Source organism: Colias eurytheme, chromosome 10 (genome assembly GCF_061535395.1).
Source record: "Colias eurytheme isolate Ceu_HAF_F1 chromosome 10, ilColEury1 Martin Lab GWU primary, whole genome shotgun sequence".
In the NCBI taxonomy this organism is placed as follows: domain Eukaryota; kingdom Metazoa; phylum Arthropoda; class Insecta; order Lepidoptera; family Pieridae; genus Colias; species Colias eurytheme.
In genome coordinates this window covers 8,766,966-8,787,241 of record NC_142989.1, presented here as the reverse complement: position 1 = coordinate 8,787,241, position 20,276 = coordinate 8,766,966, and the positions used below count along the sequence as shown (strand labels likewise).

Sequence of the window (20,276 nt, the reverse complement as noted above, 5' to 3'; positions counted from 1 at the left end):
ACTCAAGTACAAGTAGCCAAGTGACAACCAGCTAATATATGAGCGCTTCGTGATTCAGCGGGATCTCCATCAAAATCAGATGGGGATTAAACTTAAAATTATTATTATTTAAATTTCGGACTTGTATTGACTATTTTATATCTAGAAAGCCGTTTTGAGAATAAAATATTACTAATTTCACATCAAAAACGAACACTTGAGTGTTATTTATATGAAGATGATTCATTAAACTGAAGGTCACATATTGTATGAAACACGTGCAATACACATCTTTTCGCTTCTTGGTTTAATTTAACCCTTTTATGTCTGGTAAGACGCATGCTTAAAGAAATAATATAATTATATAACAAAGAATCTGAAATTTAAAGGAACGGATTTTGATGCAGTTCTTTAAATATATAGTGGTTAGAAAAGGAAGGTTTTTTTTGTATATTGTTAAGTTTTAGATGACGCGAGCGAAGCCGAAGGCGGAAATGAGTCAATACTAATAATACTATATTACCTACATAATAACTAATAAAGACTATAAATCAATCAAACACTAAACAGATAAGGAAAACACTATTATACTAGAAGAAGGTTTAAAAATTTAAATGATAAAACTGCTTATGAACCATATTCAAACATGATAACGTAAAAACTACCAAAGGCTTTATAATGCTAATAAATTAGCATATTTCAAGCTAATTAAACTTATAAATTCAATCAACTAATCGACTAAAATATAATATAAACCGCTATTTCCATAAATCTTAAAAATAACATAGCATGACCTAGACTCTTGAGTATAAGCAATGGTATAGCAACTCTACATATTATTGTTACTTACCTATAGCTACACATAACTATATTCATTATTCATTGTTACGCTTATATATAAATAAAACATTGTTCTAATCGTTGTTCATAAATTGACCTAAATACGATGCAAACTGATATACCTAATTATAGCATTCGACCTCTGAACTTAACCGTTCAAATGTCATGCTATTTACGTGGCAATATAGTTCGCGAAATTGGAATTTACTTCAGAAATATTAATGATTTATGGGACAATTTAAATTCATTTTTATGAGCTAACATATTTTGACAAAATGTGAATATTTAAATATAACGCAAGGCAGGCTACTATTCCTCCGTGATGCTATTTTTGAGTTCAATCAATGTGCTGGAACCTACATTAAAATCTCATCCGAATATTCACTTGTAATCCTTTTTTTCTCAATAAAACAGATTTAAAAGAAAATAGCTTTGTTTATTTTATGTACCTATTTGTATAAGCTGATCTACTTATTGATTAATTATCTAACTACGGATAAAGTTGAAATTTATTATTTGTGTGACTTACCCAACTTTCGTATTGTACCTTTGTAGTAATGAAGGTAATCATTGGAGCCTTATGAATAAATTTAATATTTATTGAAACTAAATTATTTTGCGTACCTAATGTACTTAATATCTACAATAAGATCTAGGTATCATTATGTGCGACATCTCCATTATCTCATGCTCGCGTCAGTTTATAGGTTTCGAATTTTGTCTTTTTACACGCTTTATATTAGCTTCACCTGTATGTTTGTTTGTTTGTAACCTACTTCTTTGGGCGCGATTTTGACCCACTTTTCGTTCAAACTTTGTAGATTTATTGAGGACCGATGACAATACAATAATTTGATAAAATTTTCTATTTTTTAGTTCGGTTTTCTATGAAAAGCCTGTTTTTTAGTTTTTTTAAACTATTATTTTTTATAATTTAGTCATAGACATTAGACATATTTGGGAGTTGGGACCATAACAACTATAAAATAAACCATCGAAATAATAACACACAATATCACTTTTTTGTTCAACATCTATCTACTTACTCCAGAATAATCGTCCAAAACATACATTCTGTGATCTATTTCGTGATCAGACTTTTTCTTCACTTACTAAGGAATAAGTTTTCGTAATAATTGTAAGCATACATACCTACCGTCATGAGTCGTTGCGTGTTGCGCAAGCGTCGAGCGAGGTCGCCGCTTGGCCTCATTCACTGCGCTCTTTAATGTCAGGATCAAGGCTGATTTATTCGATTTAGTGACATACCTTGAGCTTAGTGTCCTTAAGTTATTGATCATCTTTAGGTAACCAACTGTATTATCGTGAAAAATTACGTAAATTACTTCATAAGCAGCCTTCATTGGGATTCAAAGTAAAGTAAATTTGAATCAGTAATAGTTTTTTGATGTGATACATTAACTTTTTAATATCGTTACGTGAGAGAAGTGCAATATCTAGTAGTATACTTTGTAATTACTAATTAGTAATTCGAATACGCCATTAAAATAACTCTACATTATTATACGTCTTACACAATACACATCGATTACAAACCTATTAAAGTACCTAACTGTGATAATAATGTAATAGTAGATGGGGAACATTAGTCGCAAATAAAACACATAGCTAGTTGGTAAGTTTTAAATTTTAATTCAATCGGAATGATAACTCGGATTTAAAAGATTCAATACGTTACAATGTTTTAGCAGGTATTCTATATTATTAAATATAGGGTCAACCGGGGCAAATGCAACTATGGGGCTATGGCAACTAGTTATCATAACTAATTTATTAGAGTTGTTGTAATAAATCGCCACCTATGATTCAATAGCTCAACGACTAATAAATCTTACAAGTAATAGATGGTGCCCCTACGATGAAAACTATTTGATTGATAGGCCATTGTGTCAAACCGCTATTTTGAAGTTGGTGTAAAAACAGGTGTCGAGTTTTGCAGACAAAAAAATTGTTTAGGAGTGATTTTTTGCAGGTGTTTTTGATTGGACACGATTATCACAAGCCGTTAAGCTTATTTCATTTATATTTTTAGTGCGTTAGTTGACTCTATTTTGTGTTATTGATGCAGTTACAATTGCCTCATGAAAATTTCACTGTGGGGTTATTGCAACTGTGAGGTTAGTTACAATAGCCCCTTATATTTTTGTATGAAACTAAAAACACTAGTGATGTGACAGTGTCGATATTTTTATTATGTATCCTTCTTGGTAGTCAAAATATACTTTCTTTATGATTAATTAAAGAAGAACCATCGATTATTTCTTCGATATTATACCCAGAGACGGGTTCATAAGTAAAATTCAAATTAGATAAAGCGTGGTTAAAGAATATAAGTAACTAAAAACGATAGGTAGGATAGTTCTGTGATTGTTCAAGTAATTTTTAGTAAACGGTTGATTAACTAATAAACGTATTTTGTTTGGTTTACGTTTTTAACAATATTTAACACAAAGAATATTATTTGTTCTGACCAAAAACTAAAATTGACTTAGTAGGTAGTACACTGTTATTTTTTTTGTTGCGATTTAAAGTGGTAAATCAAAGTAGGTACATGAGTTTTTCCTCTAAATAATGCGGCGCCATCTACGATCGCAACGTTATTGTATAGATAACGTTATTGTATATATTTATAGAATAATAAAAATATATCGATGAATAAGTTTTTTGCATTCCCCACACTAATTCTCTAACAAATAGTTGCATTTGCCCCACAATCAGAAAAATAAGATTTTTCCTGAAAACTCGTCCTTGCTACGCGGTAATCCAGTTCAAAATCCTATGAATAACATGAAATCTCATAAATATATTCTATATTCGTTGTTTTATATGAAATAGAAGAAGAGCTATGGCAGTTAGTTGCATTTACCCCCGACTAGGGGTTAATGTAACTTTTTCTACCAATTTTAGGAAATATTCTCACTACCAGTTATTTATAAGACTACTGTATTGCTTGATTGGTTGAAAATAATCTTGAATAAATACAAAAATCAGTAAATGGGTCAAATAAATGACCAAATATAAAAGGAGATAACTGCAACCGATCAAACTTGAAACTTGTTATTTTTTAGTTGCATTTGCCCCGGTTGACCCTACATAATATATACCATGGAATTCATTTGCACCTATAAAATGATTATGCTGCGGCCTTCTTTGTTTAGGTACGGTATTTCATATCTTATATATAAAAATGAATCGCAAAATGTGTTGGTAAGCGCATAACTCGAGAACGGCTGAGCCGATTTCGATAATTCTTTTTTTATTATATTCCTTGAAGTACGAGGATGGTTCTTATGTAGAGAAAACGTAAACATGTACCACGGGCGAAGCCGGGGCGGACCGCTAGTGAATTATAATTTATTAAAGATACTTCATTTTCATATAATTTTGAATAAAATTTAACAATTATATCTTATAACTTAACAAGTAAAACTAGACAAAAAACAAACAATAAAACACTCTAAAAACAATTTTTCTAAGTATTAATTTTGAAAACCGAGATGTAATTATTTGCAATATATATCTATTGGTTACAATTCACACATTATAAAAACACGTTAGCTATAAAAATGCAATCAATCGATCGAATTGATGCAATCGTAATACAAGCAATTTCGTTCCGAAATAGATGCAACGACACACAAACTCGAAAGGGATCAACACACAATTTAGTCACATTGTAACAATAGTTGGCAAAAGTGGAGATATCGTAATAACATAGTACAAATGGAATTCAGAGCACTCTTGCACTGCGCACTAACTACTTCCGGTGGGAAATATACAACAGACCAACAGGATTATTTGTTTCTAATAATATTAATGAGCTTTTAATTCGCTTTTCACCTAATAAAATATGCCATTTAAATCATTGCCCTTGAATCAACTAAGATTCAGCTATCGTAGTTTTAGAATAACTAAAAACATTGTAGCTGTTGGTAATACAGAAAACTAATTTTAATTAGTTCCGATTACATAAACCAACAATGTTTTATTTGAAATTGAATTATTGGTACCTAGTTGAACCAAACATCAATAATTCGATAAGTAATTAAAACCTACATCTTTCTATTTAACCGAATCCGTTAGATAGTTTAATGACAAACTTTGTTAAGACCTTATATCTAGTAACTAGTAATCACACATATATATTTACGTATAACAGAAGTATTGTTTACACCTCAGCGAAAACCACAACACACTGGCTATTGCTTACATAATATGACACGCCTGCAACCCTGATACAGTATCAATTATTGATTTAAGATATTTATAGGCTAAAGGTTTCAACGTCCTTAAATAGAACTAGTCTACGGTAATTTCAAAATTGCTTAAAATTGAATACGATAGTGATGTGTTCGTTTATTGTCTTTCGCCGATTCAGCAGAGCGACGTCTTGCTGCAGCATACACAGCTAGTTTGGACGGAGAGGGCAGGCTGGAGTCCCGTGGTCGAACGAGGGACTCTCTCGATTCAGCCGCTGGCAATGAGGCTGATGTAGGCACGGAAGGCAGTTTACGAACAGTGTCGTATGGCAAAGGGGAACTTCTAGACGCCGTGGAAGCTATCGAACCCGATCCATCAGAGTCCTGTAATAAAAATTTGTACTCCACAATCGTGTTTCATTATCGATAAACAACATTATAAGACCTTTCTAATGAAGCTAAGTCACGGTACTTTACCGACGTAAGGGTTAATTTACGTCAAATTAGAGAACATAACTTATCCACTTCAATAATAGGATAATCAATAACGCAATCACGAAGCAAATAACCGGCGCAGTTGCCTTTCTTTCGAGTAACACGAGTAATTTTCAATGGATATAAATTTTCTATTGCAATTTTCTCTAATTTATAGAGGATAGATTTGCAATATATTTTCTTTCTACAAAATTTCAATACTTATGTTCCAGATAATATACTATACTTACTAGTTCAATCTTATCATCAGAAATGAATCTGCTAGCTTTTAGTAAGACATTCATGTTTCCAAAAGAACCCTACACACATATAATCATCAATATTTTTACCAAAAACTTTATTCCAGTACATCGTCTACTTACTTTCCTAGCATCTCTATGTTCCAACCGATCATATCTAGTGTTCCTTGTAGACGGTTTCCTCGGCGGGCGCGGCAGAGCGGACGGGGGCGGGGGGAGGCTAGACGAGCGCGTCTGTTGTGACGCGCGGCCTTGTCGCTCCAACAACAATGCTTCTTCACCACGACCGTTACCAGCTCGAGCTCCCACATTACTCAACCCCGGGAAACAGCATAAACCACGCTATGGGATAACACCTTTATTGTAACGGGATAGATAGAGACCTTGAAAAGATTGATCTGGCTTTGACCCAGTTTGTGATGTATTGTCAAATTTAACCATTATAAACTATTGTATGCGGGTATGTGTGGTTACAATAACATAATAGATGTTACCTATTGTTTGTTTAGGTACTGAATAAAGTTCACTATATGAAGCATAAAGATTAAATTATACCTAATATGTAACTTTTAATGTGTAGTGTTTGTTTTTTTAATTAAATTTCAAATTAATGTTAATTTATAAACACATTACAAACACGTTAATAAAAGCTAAATTGTTAAATATTTTAAAAATAATACTCACCCTTTAAAACACAATCCAAAAAGTCTACAGTTCCTACAACTATAGATTCTAATTGAAATATTCCCGATCCTTATTTTGTTGTTATAGAAAAAAAATGAAACAGTTGAAACTAAATTAAAGTTTTGCTTTGAATAGCACTAATTTATTATGCACAGAATGTGTAATAAACATTTTGTAAAACGGATGTCTTTATTATTCGGCGCTCCCTCGACCTCTAAATAACAAGATTTTTTTTATTATTAAATACAAAAGAGGTCCAATAGCCTCCTCAGTTTCGGACACAGGTTTCGAACCATTATAGATGTAATTAGATTATAGAGAATTAGTAATAGAAAGAAGAATAAACCTCGTAATTGAGTATTTTTTTGTGAAAGAACTTGTTCCTTTTCTTTTATTTACACTAAAGAAGGACTTCTTGCTCTTGAAAAAATGTCTATGGAATCCAAATTTGTTATAGAATTGCTTTGAATCTATTCCTAAGTGTATACGAATATTTTGTACTATATTATTAAAACAAAACACGCAGTTAAAACTGTTCACACAACACAAAGCTCCTATAGTTAATTAACAGCTAATCACTCACTCAAATAACATCAGGGATCAATCAGGTTCAAAATTGTCACATTTTTTGGTAAAGTTTCCTGGAGATCCCAGTATTTTAGAAAATATATTTCGTAATAACTTTGAGCCGGCAATTGTTATTCATATGAAGCTGAAAAGCCACTAAATATTAGGTCAATCATTAAAACCACAACAAACAAAACATGTTTTTATTCAAGAACATGCTCTATCTAAAATAAAGCGAGTACAAAATATATTAGGATAAGTCAGCGTACACATTCTTAAGAATAGCCTTAAATTAAGCCTCGGAATGAATTGTATATGAGTATAGCCGTAAATTTGTACAATGTAAATATGCCAATTTTTAATCTAAAAATCATCTTTTACCAAAGATAACATAGATAATTAACAATATTTTAACAACAAGGTATATAAAGTTCAGTTTTGGACAGTCTTACCATCTAAGGCCTCTAAGAAAGGTACAACACTTACTGATTACTGCTAAAATAAATACGAAAATAAACATTCTTTCTTAATCTAACCCAAACACCGCTCTTTACAGTCGCTATGTTAATGTCACAGACATGTTATTTAAAAAAAACTAATAAAAAAATACATCCATTTTTAATAGTTTACTCATAAAACAAGACCAAATCAACTTAACACCTTTTCTATAGCAGAAATTATTTGGTAGCGGTTATAGTACCCAAAAAGTTTCAATATTGAAAAATACACTTTTTTCCAAACATTCGACAATTTATTCATACTTCTTACAAATAAACATAGCTGCGACACGAACAGTCCTTACACTAACTTTGGCATATTTTTGTGACCAATGCCTACAAATTACAACAAGGGGTTACATTTTTATACTAACTTAATTACCGTTACGACTAGTGGAGTCAAATTTCTTATGTATTTTAGAGATTCCTAAACGTAGATTTTGATTGGCACCAGTTTATTAATATCAAGGCACCAGATAAGGCACAGAGTATATTTTTTCGAGACACGTTGACTCAGGAATATAGTTTTAATCTTATACAGACTATAAGGCAAGTTAATATTAACTTTAGGAAATTTATAAATATTGCAATACTATTTCAGGAATGTGTTGTGATGTTCTCAAATGGAATGTGTGTATTAGGTTAGATAGCACACACTACACAAATCATCTACTGTGCGATTCAACTAAGAATAGGATTTATTCAGCGCCATTTTGTGACATTCTAACGAATGATCTAAGTTAGAAATAACGTTTGTATACAAATTTGTATACAAATCTTCGAGTAAAATTTTAAGGACGCGTCATGACGCGCTACTCGTAGGCTACGATTTTGGTATTTTTGAATCTTGCCAAAGAAGTTTCACTTCTGACACGTGGGCTCGGCACACACGCTCCTTTTTATTATTATATCACTGAGGTTCCTATTCTTAGTTGGATCGCATAGTAAGCATTATTAGTGGGCAAACTTTGTTTTGCGTATTTATAGTTCAATAGTGTATATAGCAGCAATTCTTAAAAATATTTTACCATAAAATATATTATTATGTTGTACATCAATTATTGTACAATTAAACAATGACTTAATATTCAAATTATACTCATCTTACATCCCCTCTTTTTCTATGCGTTATTTGACCTATTTTTTATATATCTCCAAAAACGTATGACTTTTAGAAAAAAAGAAATACTTTCGCACTTGGAAATGGCAGTCAGCAATATTTTTTATAGAGAAAGTTAGTGTGACCGCAATTGTTATTCATTTCAATTCCAATCAGTACAATTAATAATTATTATGTCGCATCCATCTAGCTAAATACGCCCTTTAATTAAATGATTATAAAGATATGGCTAGTTATCATTCAGGCTGTTAATTAAACGGCGGATAAAGCTAGCTGGCTGCGACATATAAAACAGCACAACCGCATCTGTATGTAAGGGTAGGCGGCTCATCTAACTGATAATTATGTATACTTGTTTATACACAACTATCAATTAGTACTAGGAACTTTGATTAACAACAAACAAGGCTACAAAATGGAAACTGTTAAAAACAAATTCAGCAGTTTAGACATGACAACTGACAAGCGAAAAGACAGTGATATTTCCGCATTTAATTATTTTCACTTTACTTTTCCCATATCTTTTCGCCCCCAATATTTCTCCCAGTTCCATCTCAAACTGTTAATATTCTTTAAACTTTTACCTATGTATTGTTAATCAATGCCCTTGCCGCTCAATAGTACGAAGCGTGCGGCGAGGAGTGGGGGGAATGCGAGGAGTGCGATGGGTGTGGTGAATGTGTCGAGTGTGATGAGTGAGGTGAGTGTGAGTGTGGTGAGTGTGTTGAGTGTGTGGGGGGAAGGCGGGCGGCGTCCTGCGGCAGGAAACTCACGGCGGGTACGGGGGGCCGCTCGAGACGAGATTCTAGCGCTGCTAACTGCTCCTCCAGACGGAGGGAGGTGCTGTCGAAGCCGCAACCTGTGTAAAAAAAATTGGTTGTTTGTAAAGTAGGTTTACGATCGAGATGTTTACGTGATAACATAATGCAGTGGCAGCGCTCGAGATGAGACGGGAGATCGGTCCGTCTCTCTCTCGTTATACCTGCGATCGCGCTCGTGAGGTTTTGGTGTGACACAAGTTTCTGAACATGTCACCCGACTAAAACGATTTTAAAGACGTTATCACGTCAAAAATAAAATCGGTTTGTAGTTATAGTAATTGCGGTATTATATTTGAAAATTGGGGTCACTTAGTTACATTGTTATTTTTGTTGTGTATAAGCAAACAAGAAATTTATAAATAGTATATTTTTTTGAGTTGTTATTTTGTACAATACGAGATACTTAGAACATAGTCCGTTCATCCTTAAGTATTAAAAATAAACACGGCCCCATTCGCTTTACATAGTTAAGTCCCCCGAGATCCATCAGCTCGTTAGCCAGCTCCAATATTAAAAAAAAGACGGGTTGCACTCCGGGAGTGCCGGCAGAAGTGAAAACTTGATTATTAACGTTGAGCATGTTTGATATTTGAATTGGAATGGTATCCGTCTTACGCATGGAATATAAGGGCTAAAAAAAAATCCGTCTTACGCTTTTTCGATCAGGCCACGTGTCCTGACGCGAGTTTAAGATTTTATACCCAACGCCGCTAAAGAAGTTTTCACTTCAAAAAACACACATGTATATAGCAATTACTTACCGCTGCCATTATCATTGTGCGGCGAATAATTACGCCGTGCTAAGTGTCTGTACCGCGCGCCCGATACACCCGCACCGCTCACACCCTCCGTGCTCGAGAACGACGCGCCAGATGATAGACCCACTGGAAATTGTGGTTATATTTATTTATCTTTACATATAATTTTTACGTTTTTTACATAATTTGTATTTGTACTATACTAGCTAATAGCTTTCCACCCGCGGCATCGCCCGCGCAGTCAAAGAAAAACCCGCATAGTTCCCGTTCCCGTGGGATTTCCGGGATAAAACCTAATCTATGTCCTTTCTCGGGTATCAAAATATCTCTATACCAAATTTCATGCAAATTGGTTCAGTAGTTAAGGCGTGATTGAGTAACAGACCGACAGACAGAGTTAGTTTCGCATTTATAATATTAGTATGGATTTGACTGAAATTAAAAAATCATATCAAATCATTAAAAATTGAATGCCCAGAGACTAACCAAATGAGAATTTTTGTTTATGATATAAAAATGTGATTGTATTTTATAAACCATTCTAAGAAAAACAAATGGAAAGTTCTGTTCATCTGTTTCTATAATTTATCCTACCACAAATACAAAGTTGTAGCCATACCCAATTCTTCCCGGCTTGAGTTGTTCCTCAGTGAAGCACTGCTAGTATGTTTCTGCAGAACTTTGATCATTGCGTCACGTTCAGCTACCTTCGACTCCAACTCCTTTACCCTAGAAAAAAAAAAGGTAATCAAACACAAAGAATAAAAAATAACAGATCTATAGCGAAACTGCCTCGAAGGACCGTAAAAAATATTCAACGCGTGTTCAAGATTGCTCTCAATTTTGTTTTAAAAATTGAAATATGAACAAAATGGTAGTCTAGTTTTAAGTTTAAAATGTTATTTTGCCTAGCTACTGGTTCATGAATTATGATACATTAATAATTATCCAAGAATAATAGTCAATAATTATCCAAAATACCAACAGATTATTCAAATATTTGAATACAAACCTGCTTTCAAGATCAGCGACTTTCTTCTGTGCGGAGTGAAGTTCGTCCATGTGCCGTATCTTTTCGCTGCGCACTTCAGCCATCAACCGTTCTGACTCCGCTGACGTCTTTTCCAATGCCGCTATTTTTGCATCTCTGTTGTTGATTATTTTATAAGAATTATAGATACAATTATAAATACACTTTATATTTAAAATTGAATGTAGCCTTATTTCTATCCACTTATATGTACAACTGATGAACAATCAATGAAAGATTGTTCTAACAATTTTGCAACTGTATAAAAAGTATTGGCATATAATCTAAATAATAAAATTAAAATTTATTTCATTGGAATTCTTATGTCACCAACACTCACAGTTTTCTGTTTGAAATTTATACCTACTGAATTCACCTGATTTTGTACTATTTATCTCTCGCATATTGAACTAATGTGCATTCATTTCTGTGTACACTGTGCATTACGCTCCAGCTCGCAGGACTAATGACGAATGTGATTATCCTGCTCTACGTAGAGTTATGCGCACACGCAAAGCCGGAGCTACCAATAGAACGGGCGAGTCGCTTAGCGAGATACGCTGCGTGTGAACCCACCTTAGAGCGGCCGTACACGGGCAGCTCGAGCAGTTAACGGCTGAGCGACGTACACGGACTGCTCGAGCAGTTAACGGCTGAGCGACGTACACGGGCAGCTCGAGCAGTTAACGGCTGAGCGACGTACACGGGCAGCTCGAGCAGTTAACGGCTGAGCGACGTACACGGACTGCTCGAGCAGTTAACGGCTGAGCGACGTACACGGGCAGCTCGAGCAGTTAACGGCTGAGCGACGTACACGGACTGCTCGAGCAGTTAACGGCTGAGCGACGTACACGGGCAGCTCGAGCAGTTAACGGCTGAGCGACGTACACGGGCAGCTCGAGCAGTTAACGGCTGAGCGACGTACACGGGCAGCTCGAGCAGTTAACGGCTGAGCGACGTACACGGACTGCTCGAGCAGTTAACGGCTGAGCGACGTACACGGGCAGCTCGAGCAGTTAACGGCTGAGCGACGTACACGGACTGCTCGAGCGGTCGGTCGTTGACTGCTCGAGCTGTCGCTACAACCCGCGCAAGTCGACGGCTTGAAGCGGTCGCGACGGCTCGAGCACCCGTGTACGGCAGTGAATGAATGTCTTTAGTTCACCGCGCGGTCGCGGCTTCAAGCTGTACAAGCGGCCTTTATCAGTACATGGGGTGCACTCACTTGGGTATGGAGGCGGCGGACACGGCGGCCTGGCGCAGCGCGGCCTCCTCCAGGTAGCGCTGCTCCCACTTGGCGCACTCGCCCTCCAGCGCCAGCAGCCGCTCGTCGCGCTCGCGCAGCTGCCGCCGCAGCTCGGCCTGCTCGCCGCCCGCCGGCCCGCCCGACCCGCCGCCCGCCGACCCGCCGCACGTGCACTCGCGCTTGCTGCACAACATACACAACATAATATTATATCGATTTAACTACTACACGCGGCACGCTACAAATCAACATCACAAAATGCACACTGGATACTTGATTTATGCGACAATGTATTCACATACAGTGCAGTATGCACGTGGACATGCACATACACTTGCAATGCACTTGTTTTTGAAGTGAAACTTCTTTAGGCGCGTTGAGAGTAAAATTTCAAGGTTTCGGCATGGCAATACCGTCACGTCATGGAGTAAGATGAATGGTATCTTTGCACCTTTCCAAAGAAATTCCACTTTTTTTTGTTAAAAAAAAGTAACAGAAAATTAAAATCCACAAAATCCACTACTTCCTAAGATAAGCTCGTTCATACTCTTCAATTTACTATCTAAACATGTTTTTTATTAAATCACATCTAATACTAGTAACCCGCTCACCGCAGCGTCTGCAGCTCCTTCTCGAGCTGCGCGCGCAGCTTGCGCTCGGTGTGCTCGCGGCGGTCGGACGCCTGCTGCAGCGACGCGAGTGCGCGCTGCAGCCCCATCACGCGCTCCACGTACCCGCTCGCGTGCCGGCACTAACACCAAATATTATATTTAGCTAGGTTTTATGGAAATCTTTGATGTTTTGAAAAAATCCTGAAAAATCGTCAATAGTAATAATTCCAAATTAATACAAAAAAAATATAAAAATTAAAAAAAAACTATTTTTTCTTCCATGAGGCCATTTTTTTTAATGTTTCGGAACATTGGCGAAAGTTATGACTCCAAACACAAAAAAGCATTAACATTCTAAAAAAATTGTTTGTTCAGGAAAAAAATAGAAACTGGTCAAATTCGAATCTGTCTCGCGCACAAATGGTTGCATATAAACGTGTTTCTTTTATATCAAAGAACACGTTTATTCGGAGCTAAAAACAAAAGGCTAATAATAAATAGATTGAACTTAATAAAAAAACTATAAATCTAACCTCCTCCTCGAGCCGCACGACGTTAGCCTGCGCGTTAGTTAGAGCAGTGTCCAATATGTCGATGTGTGTGCGCTGCTCTTGTAGCGTTGCTCGTTGTGCAGACATCTCTATCTCTTGCCTCTCTTTCGCGCATGCCAACTCTTTGTCTGTGAAAAAAGAAACAACTATTTAATGAATAACAATACCGAGAAAAATTACATGAATTTCAAAAGTTAAAAAAACGTTACAGTTATTTTCTAAAATAAATAACTGGCAAAAGCATAAAATATTTAACGCATTAAATACGAATATATGGTACGCAATAATATAATGCTCATTTATTCCGAAAAAAATCTGTTTCTGCAAAGTGAAAAACAACTCATATCAAAACAGATATTGTTCATTAATAAGAGAAAATAATTAAAAAAAAAACATACTTTGTGTGATGAGTTGTGCGATGAGCATCTCCCTGTTCTGCAATTCTTTCCGCAGCGCCTCGCTGTTGCTGTCGCCATCTGTGCGCACGCCTTGTGACAGGAGTTCCACCTAAAAGCGTAATTCGATAAAGTATATAAGAATTTGAACAACTATTAATTTACTTTCATCCAATACTTCGTATTCATGTAAAATTAATTGTAAAAATATAAAATACAAAGACTTGTTTGAATGATTTTAAAAGTACCCTCATTAAACTTAAAAAAATTAAAGCTCAGCAAAAATTAATCTCAATTATGTTTCTGCGAGTAAGCTTTGTCCACACACCACCCAGTCAATCCCTATAAAGCACGATCCACACGTACCTGATGCTTGAGCGCACGGTTCAGCTCATGCAAGCGGCGACAATCTGCCTGAAGACGCACACGAGCAGCGCGCTCAAGTCGCTCACGTCGCTCACATGACCCCACTAGTTCTTCATGCGCTGTGCGGACTTTTTCTACTTCTTCTTCCAACTGTAGACAAATAGATGATATTTTACTGTTGGTTCGTGTACATAAAGTATGCCATATCTATTCATTACATTTACATGTAATCCGAAATGTATTCAATGATGGATGTATTCAATCGAATGGCAAAAATCAGGCTTGCCGCATGCACACAATTTAATTTTGTTAGTGGAAATAATTTTTTCAGATAAAATAGATGACATTGTATGGGCGGGGATTGTTAATCCTGAAACCGATCCTGATTGACATGATGTTGGGAGGATGGCTGTGGGGAGGATGGAATTGGGGGAGGATGGAAGTGGGGAGAATGAAGATGGGGAGGATGACTGTGCGGAGGATGGCTGTGGGGAGGATGGAAGTCGGGAGGATGGCTGTGGGGAGGATGGAAGTGGGGAGGATAAATGAGGGGAGGATGGAAGTGGGGAGGATGGCTGTGGGGAGGATGGCTGTGGGGAGGATGGGAGTGGGGAGGATGGGAGTGGGGAGGATGGAAGTGGGGAGGATGGATGTGGGGAGGATGGCTGCGGGGAGGATGGCTATGGGGAGGGGGTAAAAAAAGTCGTGTTTGTTCCAACAAACTACCAAGAAGGTTTAAGGTCGACTTATTATTTTATAAAAATCTATAAAAATTGCAATAACTAAATTAACTGATGATATAGATAAATTCTGACAATTACATACATATAATATAATATGTTGCGATTTTGTCTTCAACAATATTGCGTTGACATATACCGTTTTTATCGAAGCGGAGCGCCTGACTCATTCAGTTGAACCAAGCTAAATTGTGTTTGAAGATTTACGCAATGAAATTAGCACAGAAGCTTATTTACCGGCAACATACACAGGTAGCCCACGTCCTACGCATGAATATGCGCAAGATGCAATGACATATGTTTATCATTATGGTCGGGCAGATCTATTCGTCACATTTACATGTAATCCAAAATGGATGGAAATTATTCAACTGCTGCTTCCCGAACAAAGATCAAGTGATCGGCACGACATCACTACACGTGTTTTCACGGAAAAAAATCTTTGGGATTATTCGATGATTGATGAAGAATGGATGTATTCAATCGAATGGCAAAAATCAGGCTTGCCACATGCACACATTTTAATTTCGTTAGACTTAAGAATTCAGCCAGATAAAATAGATAAAATTGTATGTGCAGGGATTGCTAATCCTGAAACCGATCCAGATCGATATGATGTTGTAATCACGAATATGATTCATGGACCGTGAGACACCATCAACCACCAATCACCATGCATGGTCAACAACAAGTGTTCCAAAATGTATCCACGAAAATTGACGGCAGAGACCATCACAGGCAAAGATGGTTACCCACTGTATCAGCGTCGATCGCTAATATTAATATTTATTTTGTATCATTTATATTAGGTTCGTCAAAGCCCAAATTAGTTCAGCTAAAAGGTAACTCGACATTCATTGCCTGGGCGGTACGAAGTTGGCCGGGTCAGCTAGTAAAATATAAGAACAACGAAGCGTGTAGTAGGTATTTCATACACAATTTGTTCTAGTTAAAGTACAACATTCCAATCGCAATAATAAACATTTTCATGTGCGCATGCCCCATATTATTTCTGATTTGAGTAGATATAATTTTGATAAATCCAACGATTTGCATTTTCAATAATATTTACACTGTTAGCATATTGTTCACATTGACGAGGTCATCTCAAAAAAGGCACAAGGTTACAGGAATGAATCACAATTCGAGATTCAAGTGCAATGTACCCAGCTGTTCATTCAAACTTCATGTGACGTAGTTACAAACCAAAATAAATATTACTCACGATTAAAATTAGTTGTACGAGGAATCACACGATCATACGAGCAATATAAGCCAAATTATTTTTAGTTTTGTAATCGTGAGATCATTATCAGGTTTTAGAGAAGTGTAGTCCTTTAGATTTTTTTACTATTTTCTTAAAAGCCGAAAAATAATGACATTTCGCTATCAACAAAATCGTAATAGGATTTAATGAAATTCAAATCAATTTTCAATATCTTTATCGATTCTTCAATTAGCTTATTAGAGCGGCCGTACACGGGCAACTCGAGCAGTTAACGGCTGAGCGGTCGCAACTGCTCGAGCAGTCCGTGTACGGCAGTGAATGAATGTCTTTAGTTCACCGCGCGGTCGCGGTTTCAAGCCGTCGGTCTCAAATGCTTAAAGCGGTCCGTGTACAGCCTTACTTACAAAAATAATTGATGGACAAACTAAATTCGAATATTATTTTAGCTGTGTAGCTTACACGCGGCTTTTTATTATCATGTATCGCTGAATTAAATAGATAATGAAAACAGTATTTTTTATTTCTATCTGTCTAAAGAGTACAGCTATGAACGCATCATCTGCTTCGTCCACAGATCTCCACGACTACACTAGCGATTGCAAATCTCTCCAAAACTACTCCTGACCACTACACCAGCCACAGCAATTCCCTCTAAAACAACTCACCTTGGATGTCTTGGCCACCCGTTCACATGCATCAGCCAACTGCCTCTTAAGCTGGTGGTTCTCTGCAGCTAATGCATCTAGTACTGCTGTGAACGCATCGTCAGCTTCTTCCACAGATCCTTCGCCACCGCTGCACCAGCCGCTTGATTCTGAGCCACCTGGTACTGCGCGAACCCCGACGCTGTAAGGGTGGAGAATTAGTATAGTAAATAAAAAAAGGAGAGAAAAAAAGAGATTTTCGATTTAAAAATACTTTATTCTTACAAGAAAAATGCAATAGAAACTTATTTTAATTAGTGCATAAAAATAAATAACCCAATGAGGGTAGTTGAAAATGAATAATCTTAGACATGCAATCATTCAAAATAGGTTAATGTATTAAAAAATTATGTCGAAAATTGAATGAAAAAATGAACAAAAAGTTTTTACTTGTAACAAAATATTAAAATATAATCAGTAAATCTACACACCTAGTCAAATCCGGCTGCGATCTCGACAAGTTCAATTTTTCCTTACTGAGCTTGGCTTTAGCTTTGCCTTTTATCCGCTCCTCCCTTGTTTTAACGGGTGCTCGCGGGGAGTGTGGTGAGGCAGGGGGAGTGGTCCCGCGGGGGGTTGGTGATTGTGCCACTTCTTTGGCTAGGTGCTTTAGTACCGATGATTGGTTGAGAAAGTCGTCGGGGATTTCTGTTATTTCCTGTAATGGAGAATGTTGGTGATAGCTCTGGTGTAGTGAAGGTACGAAATACTACAATTTTAGACTAGGCTAGCCTAGGCTAGTAGATTTAGGCTTTTAACAGGTGTTGATTTGGAAGCTATACTTACATTTAAATGGGAAAAAAATATAAATAAAATTAATTTCTATACACAGACAGACAGAACAGCTGTTTCTATTATCACATAATAACAACAACAAAATGATAAGGTTAAATTTTTTTGCTTGAAATAAACAAACATAAATACCTGAACGCCATGATCAGGAGGGCTCGTATAAATCCTTTGACCCCCAATATCGATATAATTAGCACTAGCAGTCACCTCTTGTTGTTTATGAATCTTCGGTAAAGGTATACCACTCGGCTTTTTAGTACCATCAGATTTTTTAAGTGTATGGTATGGTGAAGATTGTGTGTTCGAATGTTTCACTTCACTATTGGTTCGTTCGTGTTCTCTAAAAATAAAATTATGTTTAAAGAAACCACAGGGTATGATTAATTTCAATCAGTAAATCAGCATAAGAATTCCGAATTGTGGTTTTATTTGTCAAACTAAAATATGTGTATTGTAGTTATTAATGACAAGTAATTAATAATTACCATTAATTTACTTTAATTAAGTTGAAAGAGAATAAAATAATAAACTATGCAGATTTTTTATAATAATAACATTATTACCGAATCGGCGTAGGTCTAGAAGACCAAGAATCGTCTTGATTATGTATTATAAGTGTATTGTAAGATGAAGAGGACACATCTAAGGAACTTCGATTGCTGTTACTGCCACCAACTGAATCCTTCAAGGAGTTACGGTTGCTTCCAGAAACACTATCCTAAGAAACATACATAAGAACATAAGAATAAACATTTCAATAGAGTTATTATGATATAAAAATCCTTGCTTGTTCACTGTAAAGTGTTTTGAATATCAGGTTAAATAATATAATAAACAAATTGCATTAAATTCCATTAATAATTATTTAATAATAATAACCACAAAATTGACATTCAAGATAAACAACTTTTAAAGAAAGGTACAGTTTAGTTTAAGGACATGCATTCTTCCAGTGAAAGTTGCATACCAGTATTACATAAATGTGAGAATGTTTATGACACACTAGGTCACTACTAATTACTGAAAGCAGTATATTAATAATTTCATTAATTTGTCTTTAATGAATTAAAAGATTAACAATTAAATCAATGTTATTATTAGACTATTAATTTTCCCATGAAAGTAAGGAAAGAAATTGTATGCTTGTAAAATTTACATATATAATTATAAAGAAATATTCAACCTACATTTCCTATGGGGTTATTACACTAACATATGCTTTTAATAAAGATCTGTTATATATTTATCTATATAGACACTTTATTTACCTTTAAGGAATTCCTATTGTTATTGTTTTGGCTTTGATTTTCTTGCCCTTGAGGTTCCACTCTTGCTGTATGTCGGACCACATATCTCTCTTCTCTAGATAAGTTCTCATTAGAAGTGGAAACATCCGTCTCACTACCAGATAAACTTTGTGGAAAATTGTTTGGCACTGTTATAAATAATAATAAAAAATTATGAATAATTATAATATATAAAATATTTACCATATAAATAATAGCAATTAAGAAAAGACTTAAGATAATTAGCAAAATATGTTTTATTTAAATGATATTAAAGAGTCTGAAAATATTTACCTAAGATGCTGATGAGAAAATTTATGTGCTATTGATTGAAATGATTAGGATTTACGTTGAAATGAAGGCCAATTTTAATATTAAGGATATTTCTAGCAGATGAGTCACAATTCCTTTTTTTGACTTCAATATAAATAAGCATAACTGGCTTATATGTAATTTTGTTTAAATATTGTGATTAATAAAAGCGAAGGACTGTTTTGAGGTCAATAGACCAGTCCTAATTATTTTAATAGTATTTAGAAATGGGATGGATTTGTGATTCATTACAATTCTTCTACAATTCTTCAGTTTTAATTTGGGTACTTAATGAAGTATATTTCTATTATTATTTCGTATTACTCACCAGATTGTTTCTGTGTTCTTTGCATGTTGTTAGCGAACGATAAAAATCGTCCTGATGGTCGCATGGAACCCATGTTTATCGAGGTTTATGTCACTCTGTACACCCTTAAATATGTAGATGAATTGTATCCTGCAATTTGTGCATTTGAAAGGGCATACTTATGCTCAGTACATGTGAATGTTTTTACAATTTCCAATCATGCACTTTCGTAAGAGTACGCCATGAACGCGATTCTGTTAGGATCACATATCATAATACTAGATTTAATAGCACACAACTATTTTACATCTTACATTTCAAAGATAAATGAGTCAAAAATAAGTAACTATTTTATTTTTTGATAAAAAAAGATTTATCAAATAAAAAATAAAAATACAGAAATTGACAAGTAATAAATTCCTCAGCTGTCATTTTCATAACTTTTTTTTGTTTACTATTACCTAGTTTCGATAGGCCTAGATACAAGC

At 35.5% G+C, this 20,276-nt stretch overlaps 1 protein-coding gene across 2 annotated transcripts; it reads right to left on the bottom strand.

Annotated features, from left to right (window-relative positions):
- Nucleotides 1-4,340: 4,340 nt before the first annotated feature.
- LOC149905348 (uncharacterized) lies at nucleotides 4,341-20,219 on the bottom strand. Of its 2 annotated transcripts, XM_090106027.1 has the most exons (17): nucleotides 19,810-20,219; nucleotides 19,152-19,318; nucleotides 18,447-18,601; nucleotides 18,016-18,223; nucleotides 17,523-17,749; nucleotides 17,053-17,233; nucleotides 14,420-14,569; nucleotides 14,057-14,165; nucleotides 13,641-13,786; nucleotides 13,108-13,247; nucleotides 12,476-12,679; nucleotides 11,233-11,367; nucleotides 10,840-10,949; nucleotides 10,224-10,346; nucleotides 9,415-9,500; nucleotides 5,897-6,115; nucleotides 4,341-5,423 (listed from the first exon to the last, which is right to left on the bottom strand). In XM_090106027.1, the coding sequence occupies exons 1-17, from the start codon at nucleotides 19,880-19,882 to the stop codon at nucleotides 5,166-5,168; spliced, it is 2,691 nt and encodes an 896-aa protein (XP_089962153.1). In that variant the 5' UTR covers nucleotides 19,883-20,219; the 3' UTR covers nucleotides 4,341-5,165. The 2 variants fall into 2 exon arrangements, with proteins under 2 accessions (XP_089962153.1, XP_089962152.1); XM_090106026.1 differs by lacking the exons at nucleotides 4,341-5,423; nucleotides 5,897-6,115 and having other exon boundaries at nucleotides 8,297-9,500; nucleotides 19,810-19,938; nucleotides 20,103-20,198.
- Nucleotides 20,220-20,276: the final 57 nt, after the last annotated feature.

Bases quoted from the DNA above. Each gene is read 5' to 3' on its own strand.
- LOC149905348 (XM_090106027.1), bottom strand. From the start codon at position 19,882: ATGGGTTCCATGCGACCATCAGGACGATTTTTATCGTTCGCTAACAAC. The intron at 17,234-17,522 runs GTGTGTAGATTT...CCACCCTTACAG, and splicing joins TCGCAGCCGGATTTGACTAG to CGTCGGGGTTCGCGCAGTAC. The intron at 10,347-10,839 runs GTATGGCTACAA...CACAATTTCCAG, and splicing joins CTCAAGCCGGGAAGAATTGG to TGGGTCTATCATCTGGCGCG.